Source organism: Hemiscyllium ocellatum, chromosome 7 (genome assembly GCF_020745735.1).
Source record: "Hemiscyllium ocellatum isolate sHemOce1 chromosome 7, sHemOce1.pat.X.cur, whole genome shotgun sequence".
Classification (NCBI taxonomy): domain Eukaryota; kingdom Metazoa; phylum Chordata; class Chondrichthyes; order Orectolobiformes; family Hemiscylliidae; genus Hemiscyllium; species Hemiscyllium ocellatum.
Window position 1 is genome coordinate 13,415,722 of NC_083407.1, and position 19,952 is coordinate 13,435,673.

The 19,952-nt window shown below is 40.7% G+C and overlaps 1 protein-coding gene across 1 annotated transcript in view; it reads right to left on the bottom strand.

The window, feature by feature from the left end:
- Positions 1-19,952, bottom strand: part of slc49a4 (solute carrier family 49 member 4) — a 70,159-nt gene that overhangs the window by 19,806 nt on the left and 30,401 nt on the right. Inside the window, exons 4-7 of the mRNA XM_060827013.1 lie at positions 14,775-14,904; positions 11,707-11,815; positions 10,700-10,767; positions 327-454 (exon numbers count right to left, since the gene is read on the bottom strand). Of these exons, the coding sequence (XP_060682996.1) occupies positions 327-454; positions 10,700-10,767; positions 11,707-11,815; positions 14,775-14,904 (435 nt within the window). The remainder of the gene's footprint in view (positions 1-326; positions 455-10,699; positions 10,768-11,706; positions 11,816-14,774; positions 14,905-19,952) is intronic.

Here is a 19,952-nt window from a genome sequence, read left to right on the forward strand (position 1 = left end):
CAGGCAGGTGCTGCACCTTCTGCGAGTGCAGGGGAAAACAAACACCTACTGCAGGTAGTTTAGAATAAAATGGATGTTTCGATGATGATAAAAAATGTGTGTATTTCTCTATGACCCAGCAAGAGAAGTTACTAACAAACTGAAACCATAATCAATGTACTGTTCACATTGAAAAATGTAATATGATTTGGACATGATAAAATGAACAAACAAATCTCTAATTTAAAATAGGCAATATTAAGATCTAGACGCAAGGCACAGCTCTGACAAGCTAATAAAAGCAAGTTTGGTCTCTTAAGAAATGCAAATTGGGATTTATTAAATACCTGGTGTTACAGGCAGGTGAGTGACACTGTTGAAGCAGGTGAGGGCAACCCATGCAGATGACAATGTGGCTCCAGAGAATAGCAAGAGCAGTATGAGCTTTAGCACGCCCCTGAAGAAGTCTGCAAATCTGTAATATTAAACAAAAGATGAGCCTCTCTAGGATTAACCGAATTAAACTGTGCATAAGGGAAATGTTAAAACACAATACTTGCGTTTAGTGAAGAACTTGCTCGAGACAAACAGATGAACGATCAGATACATTCATTATAAGTTTGGAATGCTGGCCACAACATGGAAGAGTTCCAGATATGCAAAGTGAAACAAACTATGATGGGAAAGGGGCAAGTGAATATCAGAAAAACATTGTACAAGTTTGGAAATCTGCCCAAAGTCAGAAATGTCTCATTCCTGTCTTTATAAAGTTCTTTGACTTTGCAATGACATTTGGCCTTTTTGAAAATGTTCAAAAATATTCCAGGCTTGGCAGAGTCATTGACAAATTTTCTAGATTTTCCATGATCTAATTCACTCCCCTTGCATGATTAAGCATGGAAACTGATGGGTATTGACTGAATGTTCTGGATGTAGGGTTTGCTCGGTGAGCTGGAAGGTTCAGTTTTAGACGTTTCATCACTATACTAAGTAACATCTTCAGTGAGTCTCCGGATGAAGCACTGATGGTATAACCCGCTTTCTATTTGTGTTTGGGTATCCTTGGGCTGGTGACGTCATTTCCTCTGGTGATGTTATTTCCTGGTCTTTTTCTCAGGGTGAGGTAAATGGGATTCAAGTCAATATGTATGTTGATACAAGTTTGTTGATAGGAATTCTCGTGTGTGATTTGTTTGGCTTGTCCTAGGTTCAATGTGTTGCCACAAGAGATGTCCTTCCTCATTCGTATTTAAGGATACTAGTGAGAGTGGGTTATGTCTTTTTATGGCTAGTTGATGTTCATGTATCCTGGTGGTTGAGTTTTCTGCCTGTTTGTCCAATGTAGTGTTTGATCCAGTTCTTGCAAGGTATTTTGTAAATGATATTAGTTTTGCTTGTTGTCTGTATGGGGTCAAGTTCATTCTTTGCTGTTTTTGGGCGCTGGTGGGTTTATGGGCTACCATGATGTCAAGGGTCTGAGTAGTTTGGCAGTTATTTCTGAGATGTCTTTGATGTAGGGGAGAGTGGCTAGGGCTTTTGGACGTGTTTTGTCTGCTTGTTTGGGTGTGTTGCAGAGACATCGGCAGACCATGTTCATTGGTACCAATTCTTTTTGAATACACTGTAGAGATGATTTTCCTCTGCTCTTTGTAGTTCTTCTGTGCTGCAGTGTGGGATTGCTCATTGAAATAATGTTCTAATGCAGCTTCATTTGTGGATATTGGGAAGATTGTTTCTGTAGTTCAATATCTGGTCCATGTGTTATTTTCCTGTAGATGCTGGTTTGATTAGATTCCCTACAGTGTGGAAACAAGCCCTTTGGCCCAAGTACTCACCAACCCTCTGAAGAGTAAACCACCGAGACCCACCTCCCTCTGACTAATGCCCCAATACTACAGGCAATTTAGCATGGCCAATTCACTTGATCTGCACATCTTTGGACTGTGGGAGGAAATTGGAGCACCCGGAGGAAACCCATGCAGACTTGGGGAGAATGTACAAACTCCACAGACAATTGCCCGAGACTGGAATCGAACCTGGCATTGTAAGGCAGCAGTGCTAACCACTGAGTCACCATGCCATCCCAGACAGATGAAATGAACAGATGACAAAGGAAATGAACATAGAACATAGAAGGATACAGCGCAGTACAGGCCCTTCGGCCCTCGATGTTGCGCCGACCGAATCCTACCTAACCTAGACTAGCCCAATAACTTCCAAATGCCTATCCAATGCCCGCTTAAATGACCATAAAGAAGGAGAGTTCACCACTGATACGGGCAGGGCATTCCATGAACTCACATCCCGCTGTGTGAAGAATCTACCCCTAACATCTGTCCTATACCTACCACCCCTTAATTTAAAGCTATGTCCCCTAGTAACACCTGACTCCATTAGCGGTAAAAGGTTCTTAGTATCTACCCTATCTAAACCCCTAATCATCTTATACACTTCTATCAGATCTCCCCTAAACCTTCTCTTCTCCAATGAGAACAGCCCCAAGTGCCTCAGCCTTTCCTCATAAGATTTTCCTACCATTCCAGGCAACATCCTGGTAAACCTCCTCTGCACTCGTTCTAAAGCTTCCACATCCTTCCTATAGTATGGCGACCAAAACTGCACACAATACTCCAGATGAGGCCTCACCAGAGTCTTATACAACTGCAACATGACCTCAGGACTCCGGAACTCAATTCCTCTGCCAATAAAGCCCAGTACACCATATGCCTTCCTCACAGCACTATTTACCTGGGTGGCAATGAAGTTCCCCATTGGCTGTTTGCTCTATTGCGACATCTAGGAATGGCAGTTTGTTGTTGTTTTCCTCCTCTTTAGTGAATTTTGTGCCAGTAAGGGTATTATTGATGGTCTTGAAGATTTCCTCCAATTTGTTTCGTTTAGTGATGACAAAGGTGGCAACCACATAATTGACCCAAAGTTTGGGTTGGATTGTTGGGAGAGCTGGTTGTTACTGCCTCTGCTAAGAACCCCACTATTGAGATCCCGTGGATGTTACGTTGCTTTGTCTGTAGGTTTTGTTGTTGAAGGTGAAGTGGGTGGTAAGGCATAGGTCCACTAGCCTGATGATATAGTTCTTGCTGAAGAAGTTAGTGGTGTTTGGTGCATGTGACTTTGGGTCTCCTAATAGTGCAGTGTTTCCTTGGCCAGGTTAATGTTGATGTATGTGAACAGGGCTATTACGTCAAAGGAGACGATTAATACATCCTCTTCTATCTTGGTGTCTTTGATGGTCTTCAGGAATTCATGGGTGGAGTGGTGTGAGTCTTGTACTAAGTGTTTTAGTCTGTGGTCTAGCTCCTTGGCCAATCTGTAAATTGGTGTTCCAGGTAGCGAGACTATGGGTCTGAGGGGGACTCCTGGTTTGTGAATTTTGGGTAACTTGTTGAAGCGTGGTGTGTTGAATCTGTCTGGTTTCATTTTTTGAAAGTCTGTCTTATTTATTTCTTCTGATTTCTGAAGATGTTTGGTTAGGGCTGTGATTCGATTCTCTAGTTGTGGGGATGGGTCTATTGCCCACTTGTTGCTTAGTGTTGTTAAGTGTTCGCTTTCTCAATGTAGTCTCTGATTTAAAATGACTGTCAAGTGTCCTCTGCCTGCAGGCAGGATAACAATTTTTTCTTTAGTTTTCTGGTGTTTTCCTTTCTAGAGCGTGTTTCCTTTCTTTTTCCTGCTTAATGTTAGTGCGACTGTCTGATGTTTTGCTGCATTTCTTCTGTGAGTCAATTGTCTTTCAGTGTTGTTTCTAATACTGCTGAGAAATCTTTCTTGTCCACATCCTTGAAGTTGTAATTTAACCCTCTTACTAAGACAGCTTTTTCAGTGTCTGTTCAGGGTCGGTCAGATAAGTTTTTTGTCCATGCAGCTGTGTTGTCTGTTACTTTGTGTAAGTTTATGTAGTTTTTCCTGCAGGTCTAATTTTTTCATTTTCTGTGTTTGTCACTAACTAATGTCTATCGCTTGTACTGTGTCTATCCATTCATGGTCTGTTGCATTTCTGAATGTTGCTTGGAAAGACCAGTTAACAATATAAAACACTCGCAACATTGCATTAAAATTACATAGAGGTGTGTCTTGCATAAAAGCCACAACCTCTTTATCAGTACTGACAGCTCTAAGCCAGCTGGACTCTCAACAATCCAAAGATATTCAGATACGTGGAAAATATGCATTGGAAGAGAGTATTTAGCCCTTTGGCCTACTCTGCCATTCAATGTGATCACCCTACTCAGCATTCTGTTCCCACTTTTGCCCCATGTGACGCCTTTAGCCCTAAAAACTATATCTAACTCCTTGAAAACATTGAGTTTTGGCTTCAATTGCTTTTTGTGGCAGAGATTTCCACAGGCTCACCACTCTCTGGCTAAGGAAATTCTTCACCTGTCTCTTTACTCCCTTTGTATAAAAATCTCAACTTCCTTGAAGAGTCGACACATATCAAAGAACTGGCTTAGAAAATAGATTTTTAGCAAAAGGATGACTAGCATGTGCCGGAGACCACCTGGTGATGCAGGCTGCTCATTTACTTCAGAGAACTGTTGAAGCTTCCCTGAGAACTTCAGTGGGTAAAGGAGGACTCCCTACTAGAGTCCACTCAACCTTTCCTGATTCTTTCCTGGAGATCGTTCAATTGCCTGGAATAAAATTCTTACAAGCAGTCCATTAAAGGTTTACTAAACATTTACTACAGTATCACAGTTACAGAGTAATGAGACACCAAGCCCTAGTCAAAGTAGAGGTTCTAAAACCTCAGCAGAGTAGCAGTACCGGCAATTGCCAACTTCGTGCTCTCTCAGATTACTCCAAAAATGGCACTCTCAATGTTCAATATTTATACAGCTTTTGCCCACTGAACAGGTCATTCAAACTCCTGATGAGCATGATGTCCTCTCCACATTCCTGCTGTGCTTGTGATTAACTTGTTAGTCTTTTGTTAACTGATCACATTACTAGAATAGCAATAACAAAAGTGTGCTTGTACTGACTCAGGTGATGACATTAAAGTTGGTTGCGTACTCATCACCTCATGTCCTTGTTTAAACCTGATCACTGTCTTTTATGTCTTAAACCCATTCCTCATTGTTTTCCACCTCACATGCTTGGTCAGTAAACTCTTTATTCAAACTCCTATTGTCTTTTCTCGTAGGTACATTCAGTTTGAAGAGATGTGTCAAACACTTTCGTTTCTCCTTAATGACTAATTTTTTTAAGTTTCGCAGCTGCCCAAGCTTGTTCTTGTACAGAGCTGGACCTCCTGCTTTTCCTAGCAAAGCTATCTTACTTAATACTTTTTCCTTTTACTTTACTTCTAACATTCTTTGGTTTCTTTAATTCCACGCTTTCCCTTTGTGTCCTTTCTCAGAACCATACAGCACAGAAGGAAGCCCATCAGCTAAATGCCCCATGCTGACTTTGAAAGAGCTATTCAAATGAGCCCCATTGCACCTTCTCTTTCCAAACTGATCTACAAGTGCATTCCCATCACATATATATTCAATAACTTAAGAGTTAAATTTTGTGAATTTCACGCAGGGATGAACAAGAATAGGCACTCAAGTACTTCCTGACCAGGAGGTGATACAATCTTGACACTGTTCACCCACCTCTTCAGCCTAACAATGAACTCTTCAGAAAGATGCTTTAATTAAAAAAAACAACCTTCTTCCATCTCATCCAAGCAAGCTCCAGGTGACTGTGGCAGCCTATAATGCATTGCAAATTTAATTGGTGCATTTTCAAAGACGAGAAATGTTCTCTTCGTTTAAGTGCTCATACTTATACAATGCAGGAGGATATTCAGTCCAATGTGCTTGTGCTGTCTCTTTGACAGGGACATCCAATAAGACCATTTTCTCATGCTCTTGAACGAAGAAATTCCTCAAGAATATATCCAACGTTTGCTCCTTTGGACAGTCTTCTGTGCTACAACACTTTGTGATTAGCATTTGTAATTATTTGGAGAGAAATAAAGAGCTGAAAGAATATTTCTGCATTTGCATCACAGCTATATAGTGTAATCACTAATTCTTCTAATGCTGTCAGGGTACTTCAGTCTGTATCAAGGCCTAACCTAATGCTAGAGTGAAGCACAGTGAAACACTCTACAGCAGGAAATATCAACATGTCATGCTTTAGACTCAGTTTGGATGTCAATAACAAATTTATATCACACACAAATGTCAGTGGACCTTTTGTGGGAAATTGCACCCTAAATAGGAGTGGGAAACAAACAGCAAATGGGATATTATTATGCACAAGTAGAGAAACACATTGATCTGTCATTGATGAGGCAAATAACCTTCACTTGTGTCATTCAATGATAATAACAGAAATGAAACACATTTCTACCTCTCCGGCACACAGTACAAGTGTTGTACTTATGTAGTAACAGAATGAGGAAAGTTGACCTAAGCCAGATTAAAATTAGAGTTATGAAGCTTTTGAAAGATTAGAAATAGCAAGGGGAAAGATTTAGAGTTGGATGTAACTGGAAAGTTGTTGCTTGTAACTTACATATAACTTAATTTAAAGATTAAAAGCATCCAGTAAAACTGAAAGCTGAGCCAAAGATATTATGGGCGGTTGAATATTAGTCAAACCACAAAATAAACAAACTTTAAGAGCCTGCAGAGAAAAGCAACAAGCTTGATCCCAAGTGTAACAAGGATTAGTTATGAGAACAATTAAGAGAAACTTGAGTTTTTCAGTCAGAAGAGTAAAAACCTCATCAAAATAGAGACAATATTAGTTCAAAAGCAGAAAACTAGGACCAGAGAACATAAATGGAAATTTATTTATCATGAATGGTTAAGGAAAAATAATTATATTTTGGTGATAGTTATCCTCTTGAATATTCTTTGTGAAAATCATCAATAATTACAGCCTTTAATAAAAAAGGCATGTGTTTCTCCCCAACGTACAATGCAATTTAAATGTACATTAACAAACCCTCGACAGTACAATTACTTTTTATCTATTTGGAATGACTTAATACAAATATACCAACTGAAGCAAAAGCCGTTAGAATCAGTTATTCTGCTTTGAACAACTCATCAAGTGCACAAATCCTATTCAGTTTTCACCCTTCGTCTTCAGTGATCCACATGTCAATGGGTCATCTATCAGATTCCAGAGACAGTCATACAGCACAGACACAGACCCTTCGATCCAACCAGTCCATGCCAACCATAATCCCAAATTAAACTAGCCCCACCTTCATGCATTTGGCGCACATCCCACCAAACCTTGCCAATACATGTTGTTATCTGAATGCCTTTTAAATGTTGTAATTGTACCACATCTACCACTTTATCTGAAAGTTCATTTCACTTATGAACCTTTGGGTAAAAAAAAATTACTTCTCATATCTTTTTTTACAATCTTTCTTCTCTCTCACCTTACAAATATCCTCACCAGCCTTGACATCACCCACCCTAGGAAAAAAACACTTGTCATTCACCTTATCTATACCCCCTTGGTTTTCTAAACCTCTGTAACCAGCCTATCCAGCCTCTCCGTATTACTCAAATTCTTTCCTCCCAGCAACATCCTGGTAAATGTCTTCCGAACCTTCTCCAGCTTGATAATATTCTTCCTCTAACAGAAAGACCTGAACTGGACACAGGATTCCAAAAGAGGGCTCACCGGAGTCCAGCACAACCTCAACATAATGTCCTGGCTTCTTTGTTCAAAGGTCTGAGCAATGAAGGCAAGCTTACTAAATGCCTTCTTTACCATCTTTTCTATTTCTAAGACAAACTTCAAAAAGAGTTATGTACCTGAACCACTAGGTCTCTCTGCTCCAAAACACTGCCCAAAGCCCTAATTTTATTTGTAGAAGTCATGCCTTTGTTCGTTTTGCCAAAATGTAATGCCTCGCATTTATCCAAATTAAATTCCATTTGCCACTCTTCAGCCCATTGACTCAACTGATCAAGATCTCTTTGTAATTCCTGATGAAGGGCTTTTGCCCGAAACGTGGGATTTCCTGTTCCTTGGATACTGCCTGACCTGCTGCGCTTTAACCAGCAACACATTTTCAGCTCTTTGTAATCTGTTTGGTAACCTTCTTCACTGTCCTCTGCACCAATAATCTTGGTATCATCTGGAAACCTACTAACCATACTTTCTACATTCGCACCTAAATCATTTTTCATGTGAATGACAAACAAAAGTGGACCCAACATCAATCCTTGTAGAACACTGCTGGTCACAGGTCTCCAGTCCAAAAAGCAATCCTCAACAACAATTTATTTCCTGTTGTTAAGCCAATTTTGTATCTAATTGACAAGCTCACGCTGAATCCCATGTGATCTAACTTTACTAATTAGTCTACCATGTGGAACCTTGTCAAAGGCTTTACTGAAGTCCAAGTAAAGAATGCCTACCGCAATGCCCTTGCCAATCATCTTGATTACTTCCTCCAAAACCCCAAGTCTGAGAGAGACATCTTGCTTTGCACAAAACCATGCTGACTATCCCTGATCATTCCTTGCCTCTCCAAATGCATACAAACCCTATCTTTCAGGATCACTTCCAAGAAAACACCCACCACTGAAGTCAGACTTACAGGACTATAGTTTCCAGGCTTCTCCTTACATCCATTATTAAACAAAAGCACATTAGCCACTCTCCAGTCATTCAACACCTCACCCATGTTTATAGATGATCAAATTTTTCTAGAAGATGTCCTGCAATTTCCCCAGCTGTTGGAAATCTGAAGATTAACTGAGTACGTGTGAGACCACTTGGCTAAGAATACTCGAAAGAAGTGATTTCCAACTGTCACTAGTAATAAAAAGTGGGATAGCTTTCCCACATCAGAACAATGACTGCACCTCAAAAGTGTGCCTCATTGGTTGTAAAATAACTTTGGGAAGCCTGAGAACCTGAAAGGCACAATGCAAAAGTAAGTAAAAAATAGAATCAGTTAGCAGATGAGGCAGAATTGGGGAAGGAGAAAGAAAAAGTTAATAGCAGAGTTTTCCACATGCAAGGCTAGACCAAAAGGTAACAACCCATTGGATATAAGGTATGTTGGCAAACTGGATCCAATAGTCAGCTTACAAACAGGACGTAAATGGCAATAACTGAGCATTTTTTTTATAATTGGAAGCCTGTGGCCAGTGTACCATAAGGTTTTGTGCTGGGACCTTTACTGTTTGTTATGGATACTAACAACTTGGATGTAAACGTTGGAGGCATAATAAGTTTGCAGATGACATGAAAATTGGGGCTATTTTTAATAGTGAGGAGAATGGTCTCAAGCTACAGTCTCATTTTGATCAGCTGTAAAACTGGGCAGAATAATGGAAAATGGAACTTAATCCTGATAATGTGAAGTGATGCATTTTGGAAGGTTTATTAAGGCAAGGATATAGACCAAATATGATAGGTCTTTGGGGAATACTGAGGAGCAAAGCGTAGTTGACGTACGAATCTGGAGATGCCTCAAGGCGTCAGCATAGGTAGGCAAGGTGAAGAAAACATATGGGATGATTGCCTTCATTAGCTGGAAGTCTTGTTTGTAACTTTATAAAACATTGGCTAGGTTACAGATGGATACTATTTGCAGCACTGGTTGCCACACTATCGGAAGGATGTGACTGCATTGGAGAGGATGCAGGGGAGATAAACCAGGATGCTGCCTGGGATGAAAAGTCTCAGTTGTGCAGATAGACTGAATAGGCTGGGTTTGTTTTCCTTGGAACAAAGGATGCTGAGGGGAGGAATCTGACTGAGGTATAGAACATTATGAAGGACATAAACAGGATCTCTTCCCCATAGCTAATGTTTCTAAGACAACAGTGTTCAAGTATAAAGGGGCATAAAATGTTTAGAGGGGACATGAGGAAGCATTTTTCATCCGGAAGGTGATAGAAGTATGGAATTTGCCACCTGAAGGGGTGGTGGAGGCAGGTCCTCTCTCAATATTTAAGCAGCACCTGGATGAGCACTTAAATGTCAGGTCATAGGTGGTGTTTGTTGGTCAGCATAGACATGGTGGGCTGATGGGCCTATTCCTGTGCTGTATGAAACTACAAATCTGTCACCATCTGAACCAGTGATTTCTCACCCCTGAAACTATTTCTTTGACAGGACAAACAAACAGTATAACTAGACCACAGACTGCAGCAGCTGAAGACAGCAGTTCACCAACTTCTCAAGGACAATCAGATAAAACCATTTATTGCCAATTTCTATGAAATTCAAACCCCATGAACAAATTAAAAACAAAAAGTCAAGACTCAAAGGGATTGGATCTGGATTATAAAACATTATAACCAAACTAGTCCATTCATCTGAATGACTCGTCAAATAGTTTTAGTAAACAAATTTCATTCCTTGTTGGACTTGCATTAGATCCTAAGTCTAAAGGGTTTTACTGGCCTCGGAACTACAAAGGGATCTTTTCATCTGGAGGCGCTCCTCAGCAAACTTTCAGAAACATGCATCCATTCCTGAAAACTTTAACAGGAGTGCCTTAATTGTCGTCTTCCTTTGAACTGCGAAACATTTGGAAAATACAATTAAGCATGTTGTCCTTCAAATGTACAGCATCCTTAGAACCAAATTCACACCAACCATCGATAATATAGTTTGAGTGTGAAACTTGCCAGAAAATGTATGCTTGGATGTATGGCTGAACTATGTACATCAAAAATTAGAACTCTTGGATGGGATAAACATAAATTGAACTGACCTTGCAATCAATATTCCAACAGTACAGCCACCAATTGTTGACCAAAAACCAATCCAACCAGCATCAACCTAAAGAGAAACTGAAAAATTAATACACGACGAATGGGTTGCTTTTACCAACTTTTCAAAAAGAAAGCTATACATGCATCTCAAACTTGTTTTAAGGGAGTATTTGTTTTTGAGTCAACAGTTAAATGTTACGGTCTCATTGAAAGGGCACCTGCTGCTTAAATATAAAATCATAAAATAATAAGAGTATAGAGATCATTCATTCATATGTACCGCTTTAGAAAATCTATTCAATTAGACTTTACTCAGAAAATTTTCCCCATCACTTACTAGATAGAAATCAATCTTTAGACCTTCGTGAAATTCTGGCCCCTAAACTATTTGACAGTACACAGCGTGTCATTTTGGTTTCTGGAAATATAGTTCTTCAATCAAATCATTTCGGGTGGACTGACCTTGCTCATTTGGTGTTCTATATACCCATCAGGTTGCAGCCCACAGCCCTAGAGGTTTCTTTTAGACAAGAATCATTCACCTATTTACTGTTTACCTGGGACTTACTACTGAAGGTCTGCAAAAATGAGGTAAAAATCACAACACTAGGTTATAGTCCAACAGGTTTAATTGGAAGCACTAGCTTTCAGAGTGCTGCTCCTTCATCAGGCAACCACCTGCTGAAGGAGCAGCGCTCTGAAAGCTAGTGTGCTTCCAATTAAACCTGCTGGACTATAACCTGGTGTTGTGAGATTTTTAATTTTGTACACCCCAGTCCGACACCGGCATCTCCAAATCATGCAAAAATGAGAAAATCCTTAAATTTGGATGCCTAAATGAAGTGAAAACAATGAAGGTAATCCTTAAGTAACACTGGCACATTCTGCAAGGTGACCTGGGCACATCGTATTAAGGAGTGGTACCTATGTCGTGTAGGAATTGGTTATTCTGGAACAATTTTCAACAACAAACTTTGGATCAAAGAACAAAAAAAAACTCTCTTACCTGGCTCACCTTAAGCGGTGTTAGAATTACATCTAAGACGCCTGACCATCCTGCTAATATTCCCAGAGGCACAGCAAAAGCCAATGCAATCATCAAAAACCTGAAATTGCTATGGTGACAAAAGAACATTAATAACATTACTTTCAAATTAGAGTCGAGGCACTGAATCAACTTGTATACAACAACTGCCTCATAGTGCACAAGGTTGGTTGGGCTTTTATCTTCATGACGATTTAGCAGCTGAGTAAACAAAATCTAATCAGAGGGTCACCACATTTACACAGCATCTTATGCGACTACAAAGTACAGATATGATTCCAAAGAAAGCTACAGACCCTGTGGTTCAACGTGTGAACATATTGCCTAGCACATTACTGAGCCGCACAGACTAAGACACCTCTTGGCTTAATGGCTAGCCTGTGTTCCATCAGCTGGCCTCCACCATGGCAGCAGATGGGACAAGTCGGTGGGGTGAGACTCAAGGTTGGAAATTTTGCTTTGAGAGCACAGGGATGAATTGGAAATGGGACTTGGTGTGCATAAGAACACAGGCAGAGTTTTGGGTGGCCTAAAATTGAAGGACTATATAATGTGGGAGACAATCCAGAGCAAGTAATGGAATTGCGGAATCACGTGTTAGCGAGCAGAGATTATGGCAGAGGCCAAAGAAACTGAAGAAAACTTCTGCTCAGCTAGTACTGAATATCAGAGAAGCAGGCTGAGAAATTTAGCAAAAGTGAAGTGACAGGGGTGATGGTGAGTAACCACTGGGTGTCGTCAGCATACATGAGAAAATAAATGCTATGCTTTCTAGTGCCACCAAGAGGCAACATTCAGAACACAAATAGGAAGGGGCATGTCCTGGACCTCATGTAGATGCAACTGTCAAGACAGGACCACAACACCTCTTCTTCCTCAGGTGACTTGGTATATTTGGCATGTCCATAAGGACCCTTACCAACTTTTACAGATGCACCATACTGTCCAGGTGTGGCACGGCCTGGTATAGCAACTGCTCTATCTAGGACTGTAAGAAACTACAGAAGATGGTCTGCATTGTGCACACAATCACGGAAGCCAACCTTCCTTCCATGGACTCCATGCTGCAAAATCAAAAACCCATTCCATCCCGGTTATGGTCTCCTACAACCTCATCTGTCATGCAGAAGATACAGAAGTTTGAACATGTGCAGCAAAAGGTTCAAGAACAGCTTCTTCCCTGCCATTATTAGACTAATGAATCGACCAACTCCAAATGTTGTTGATCTTGCTTCATGCATGTCCTGTACAGCGTACCCTGTATACCTCACTCTGTCCAAGTTTCTTTCACGCTATGATCTGAATGTCCTTGCTTACTATGACCTGCCTGTACTGCTCACAAACATAGCTTTTCACTGTATTTAGGTACAGTAATAATAAATCAAATCATATCAAGATACAAGAGCAGAAGGAGGACATTTGGCCTCCTGAGCCTGCTCCACCAATTAATTAGATCATGGCTTTATGTCATAATCCTCAACTCCACTTTCCTACCTCTTCCTTATAAGCCTTGATACCCTTGAACATACTTGATGACCCAGCCCCTATGACCCTTTGAGATAAAGAATTCTGCAGTGTGATCCATCACCCTGAGATTCTGCCCTCTGGTCTGAGGGTAGATGCTAAGTGGTAGTCTGAAAGAACCCAAAATTTCCAAGAGAGATTTGCTTTAATTTTGCGCCTTATTTAACTCAACATTTCATACACAAGTTTCTCGAAATGCTAGAAATTGCTGGTGCACAAAACTACTTTTCACTAAGATATCAGATTCCTCAGAGTGGATATTCAAATTTTAAAAACAATTTGTGTATGATCAATCAGGAGTCGATCAATCAGTAGAACACTCTTCTCATGGTATTTTAGTAGTGCAATAGGATCTTAACCTTCTACTTAAAATGCCAGAAAGAACAGAAAAGCACACGTCATCTGAAAGTGAGCATTATTCGCCAAGAATTATACTGGGAGCGATCCGATGAGGAAAGGTTCAGCAGGTTGGGTCTAGACTCAATGAAGTCCAATGAGAAGCAATTTTATTGGAAGATGGAAAGATTCTAAATGGACTTTATGGGCTAGATGCCAAGAGGATGCTTATTCCCATGGGGTAAATCTAGAATTACAAAGTGCAATTTAATGACAAGAGTCTTCTGTTTTCAATGGGGATATGGGAGGATTTTCTTCTCTAAAAATGTTGTTAGTAAATGGAATGCTTTGCCACAGAAAGCTGAGGTATAGGCTGGAATAATGAATACACAGATGGCTGATATTGAAGGAAGCTAAAGGTTTGGGGGACAGGAGACAGGATGAATGACTTAATTCCAGTCCTATTTCTTAAATTTTCAAGTATTAGATTAAATGATGCAATCAAGTCCTGCAGTCATGCTTGAACCTATGATCCCCTAAGAGAAAGGAATTCTTATCAGTAGTCACAAGAGATTACATCAGTAAAGAAACAAAAGGTAGCAAAATCAGCAAGAACATTAAGATGGTTTTTCTGAATGCCACAGGGACATTCACCATCTTCTCGGATCACATTTAATGCATTCAAGTTAAATTCAGGTTAGTCCTTAAAATGTCAAATCAGTAGGAACGTTGGTATTATTGATGATATCTGGTGCTGTATAGGATAAACACAACATATATGTATTGAAAAACAAAGGGGAAATTGCAAACAAACTCTTGTCCAACTCCAACCCTGTGATCCTGGATTCAGCAACTATTACAGAAAGTTTAATTATTTAATAACAATCTTCAAGACAAATTAACAGTGTACTCACAGTAGCAAATTCAGAATCTGACGGGATAGAGATGCTCACAGGTTTGAAAAAGTAACAATTTTCTTCAGGCATTGGTAATGGTTTGTGGATAAAGTTACTCTACACTTCAATAATGACACAAAGCTCGCATAGAGCACTCTGTATTATAAAAGCTTTGCTGAGCAACAAGATGTTCACGAGATCTAGTAACTTCTTTGCAGATAGATTTCTCCGCCAGAACATAAAGTACCCCAAAATTATTCAGGACAAACTCACCCAAGGAGTCTGTAGATACTGTTTCTGTAATTGAGCCTCTGGCTTGCAGCAGCTATACTGGGTGGAAGAGGAGGGTGAGATGGGAAGTAGGCTATCACAACAATCAACAACAAAACAGTCGCACCAAATTCTGGAAGAGGTTAAAAAGAAAGGTCAATGTGGCAAAACAAATACTAACTGCAGAAATTCATCCGCAGAGAATTTAATTAGACCAGAAATCATTACATCATGTTGGGCACTGTTGGCATTATATTGCTTTAGAAAGTATTCTCTTAATTTCTCTTTCTTTTTGTTAAAACAGATCCTTGGTACTTAAGTTATGAAAGTTACTTAACTGCTTAGTCATGAACTACATTAACTGGAATCATAAAATTGATGACCAAAGTACTTTAAACAGGCTGAATTACCCAATCATTGCATTAAATTGGCAGGCAAGATACCCTTGTGGATTTATTTTCTCAAGAATACCAACACTTCGACACACCCTCCATAAATCACTTCTGTCTCCTTTTGCAAAAAGCTGTTACTCGAGAATCAAGTGTTCTCCAACTTTTTGGAACACAGCAGAGACCTCTTCACGAATGGTCAGAAATTGTGTGATGACAAAGATGAAGGTTGTTACAACTTACTTAGGATAATCTAAAAATAAAACTGCCTTAAAAGGATGCCCTTCTCATTGAAGACAAGATGACAAAAGGTAGAACCAGTTATAAAATTGTTGCCCCCATTTCCACACCAACTTGATTATCTGAAGTGTCAGACACGAGCACGAGGGCAGGTATAGTGAGGAACCTGCTGAAATAGAAAGCAAGCTGGATGCCACAACAATCATCTATTTTCAGCTGCTGCAACCCCATGAAATTAGTCTTCACCATAAATGTCATCCTCTAGACTTGCCCCATAAGCATCAGAGTTAGAGTTAGGAATGTAAAGGAGAAAGGCAATCTTTCTAGATTTGTAATAGCTGATTAGAAAGACAACAGTTTAAATGAATGGCATTTCAGCCGTGATCCTCAATCTGCAAAAGCGGACGTTTAAAACCTGCACATTAATCACTTGCTTAATTTCCCATTTAGAATTTCAGCAGGGGTGCAATTCTTGGCATCATGTAAAAGGATAGTAAAGAACTGCTGGATCTTGTTCAAAAGTATTGCAGTTTTATAGAAGCTGTGACATTATAACAGACAACACAAAGAACACTAACGTTTAAAAGAGCATGATGAAATCAGTGCGTACCACAATTGATTCAAAAGAGAAAAGATGCAGTTGCTAAGCTGAATTCAAGATTCTGCCCAGTAAGGCATCACATTCATATAATATCTAAATTATACAAATTTGTATTGAGTAACAACTCTGATGATGATTGAATAAATGGGCCTGGTAAGGGAAAGGGAAACATTTTATCACAGGGCATGGACTAACAAAATCCATTACAAGATTATAAAAGATATCAGCGAGGGGAGATTGAAATAAATTGCAGTTGGAATATATAACAAAGAAACCAAATTTTTCATCAAAAAGGCTGTTTTGTAGACTGTGAGTCAGTAACTGGCAGCAGCAAGCCCAATATTGGCATTAATTTGGAGCACGCATTACTGCCAACCAATGATAGCAGTTGCTTCAAACTGCCTCAATGTGATATAATTGAGGTCTTTAAAATTATACAAAGTTCTGACACAAGTACAAAGAACAGCTGTAGTTTTGGGGGGTAATCACGCAGCTGAATGTCAACGACATGTTCCGACTTATATTTCAATTGTTTGAAGGTGTGGACAGCAACTTTGCATTTACTTATGCACAAACGTGTTTTGTATTTGTTCGTTCTTGGAACATGGGCTTCACAGGTTAGGCTAGACTCATGGCCCACCCATAACTGCCTTTGAGAAGCTGGTGCTGAGTTACCTTCTTGAATTGAAGTCCAAGGGATGTAGGGATGCCCACAGTGCTATTTGGAAGGGAGTTCCAGGTTTTGACATCCTGACAAAGATGGATCAGTGATATAGTTACAAATCATGAGTGTGACTGATTTGGTGGGGAACATGCAGGTGATGGTGATCCCAACCAGGCTGCTGCCCTTGTCCAGCTGGTAAGGTCTGCAGCATTGGAAAGTACTGTCGAAGCAAGCTTTGAGAGTAGCCACAGTGAATCCTGTAGCTGATATATCCTGCTGCCAAAGTGTGCTACTGATGAAGAGGTCAATGTTAAATCTAAGTGGATAGGGTGCCAATCAAGCAGATTGGGGCAGGCTTGAGAGTTGTTGGAGCCGCACCCATCCAGCTAAGTGGAAAGTGTTCCATCAAACTACTTATTTGCGTCTTGTAGATGGTCGACAGGCATTGAAGAAATAGGAAGTGAATTATGCTGCAGAATTCCTAACCTATGACTTGTTCTTGCAGCCCCAAGAGTCCCGGTACAACTAGCTCAGTTTAGTTTCTAGTCAATAGTCCCCAGGTTGTTGTTAATGGGGAACTCAGGAATGGTAATGCCATTGAATGTCAAGTGGAGATGGATGGGTTCTCTTGATGGAGATGGTCTTTTCCTGGAATTCGTCAGTCCAAGTCTCTCTGCTTTGAACATGGATGTTTCTGTATCTGTGAAGTGGTAAATGGTGCTGGCCTTGGTGCTATCAGTGAACATGCTCACTTCTGATTTTATGATAGAGGAAGAGCATTGATAAAGCAAATGAGGTCAGTTTGGCAGAAGAATCTAGCCTTGAGGACTACTTGCAGAGATATCCTTGGACCGAGACGACTGACCTCCAACAACCACAACCATTTTCCTTTCTACTAGATATGACTCCAACGCAAGAGATTTTTGCTAGGGTTCTGTGATGTCACACTCACTCAATTCTGTCCTGATATTAAGTGCACCCAGTCTCACATCACCTCTGGAATCCTGCCTGTTGACATGAAGGACAGGAGCCATGCGGCCTTGGCAGAACCCAAAATGAGTATGAGCAGTTAACCAAATGTTTTCCAACACTTCACCGACGATTGAGAGCAGACTGATGCGGCAGTAATTGGCCAGGTTGGACTTGTCCTACTTCTTGTTGACAGCACATACCCGGGCAATTTCCCATACTGTCAGGTAGTTGGTTTTGGAGCTGCATTCGAACAGCTTGGCTAGGGGTACAGGAGATCCTGAAGCACAAATCTTCAGTACTATTCCCCAAAGTGTTGTCAAGCCCATAGGCAGTATGCAGTAACTCCAACTGTTCCTTGATACAACGTGGAGTGAATCGGTTTGGCTGAAAACTGGCCATCTATACTGGGGACTTCTGGAGGAGGCTAATGTGGATCATTCACTCAGCAGTTCTGGCTGATAACTGTTGTAAATGTTTCAGACTTATGTTTTGCATTGATTTGTCCTGCCTTTTGCAGACAGCTCATGTCTGGCAATTTTCCATACTGTTGGATCAATGTCAGTGTTGCAGGTGTACTGGATCAGCTTAGCTAGGGGTGCACCTAGGTCTTGAGCATGTGCCTTCAGTATTATTGATAAAATGTCATGAAAACCCATGTGTGTGTAGTTTCTTGTCCCTTCAAATCTATTTGACATTGTGTGGAGTGAACTGGCAGAAGATTGTCACCTGTGATGTTGGCCATCACGAAAAGATCAATATTAATCTCCAAACTCAGCACTTCTGAGTGACTGCTGCAAATGCTTGAGCTTTGTTTCTGCACTGATGTGCTGGGCTCCTCATTACTGGGGATTGGGATATTTGTAGAGCCTTCTCCTCCAGTGGGTTGTGTTACTCTTCATCTCCAATCAGGGTTGCGCAGCTTAGATCTCATCTGTATTACTATCTAACTACAGTTAATAAGTTTTATCCAGCAAGTGATACGTCTTGTGATGCAGAAATGTATTCAGTCTGTTGAGTGCATAAACTAATCAATTGGGGCGGCACGGTGGCTCAGTGGTTAACACTGCTGCCTCACAGCGCCGGGGACCCGGGTTTGATCCCAGCCTCGGGAAAATGTCTGTGTGGAGTTTGCACATTCTCCCCATGTCTGCGTGGGTTTCCTTTGGGTGTTCTGGTTTCCTCCCACAATCCAAAGATATGCAAGTTGGGGAAATTGCCCATGCTAAATTGCCCATTAGACCATAAGACACAGGAGTGGAATGAAGGCCATTCAGCCCAAGAAGTCCACTCCGCCATTCAATCATGGCTGATGGGCATTTCAACTCCACTTATCTACACTCTCCCCATAGAACTTAATTCCTCGTGAGATCAATAATTTATCAATCTCTGCCTTGAAGACATCTAACGTCCCAGCCTCCACTGCGCTCCATGACAATGAATTCCAGGGATGCGTTAGTTCGGGGTAACTGTAGAGTAATATGGTAGGGGAATGGGTTTGGGTGTGATACTCTTTGTAGGGTCGGTGTGGTCTTGTTGGGTCGAAGGGCCTGTTTCCACACTGTAGGGATTCTATGACCTATGAACAAGAAACCTGTCAATAAAACAATATGAGCTTATTAGACAGGCAATTAATTTGTTTAAAGTGCCCTTGGTGGCCAATAGATGTCAGCACCTGTTTATATTGCACACTTACATTGATACGTATATGAGCTAAAAATAGGAACTAATTTCAAAAGTACAAGGAGGCAGAAAAATACAGAGGCCAAAAAGCAATACTAAGCACACAAAATCAAAAACCTAAGAAACAGGTTAAGCCCATGCTTCTGTGAACCTGCTCCACAATTTAGTCAGATCATGAGTTATCTTTGACCTTTAGAAGCCCAGTGCAGAAAGATGGGATAAACGGTTTACTCCTACACTTAAACAATTCTAGGATCAACTTCACTTGCCTAGTGGACGGCATGATGGCAACAACGGTTAGCACTGCTGCCTCACAGCACCAGAGACCAGGGTTCAGCTCTCGCCACAGGCAACTGTCTGTGTGGAGTTTGCACATTCTCTCAGTGTCTGCGTGGATTTCCTCCAGGTGCTCTGGTTTCCTCCCACAGTCCAAAAAAATGTGCAGGTTAGGTGAATTGGCCATGTTAAATTTCCCATAGTGTTAGGTGAAGGGGTAAATGTAGGGGAACGGGTCTGGGTGGGTTGCTCTTCGGAGGGTCGGTGCGGACTTGTTGGGCCAAAGGGCCTGTTTCTACACTAAGTAATCTAATCTAATCTAATATCCCCACTTGAACAAATCAGTGTTCACCATATTC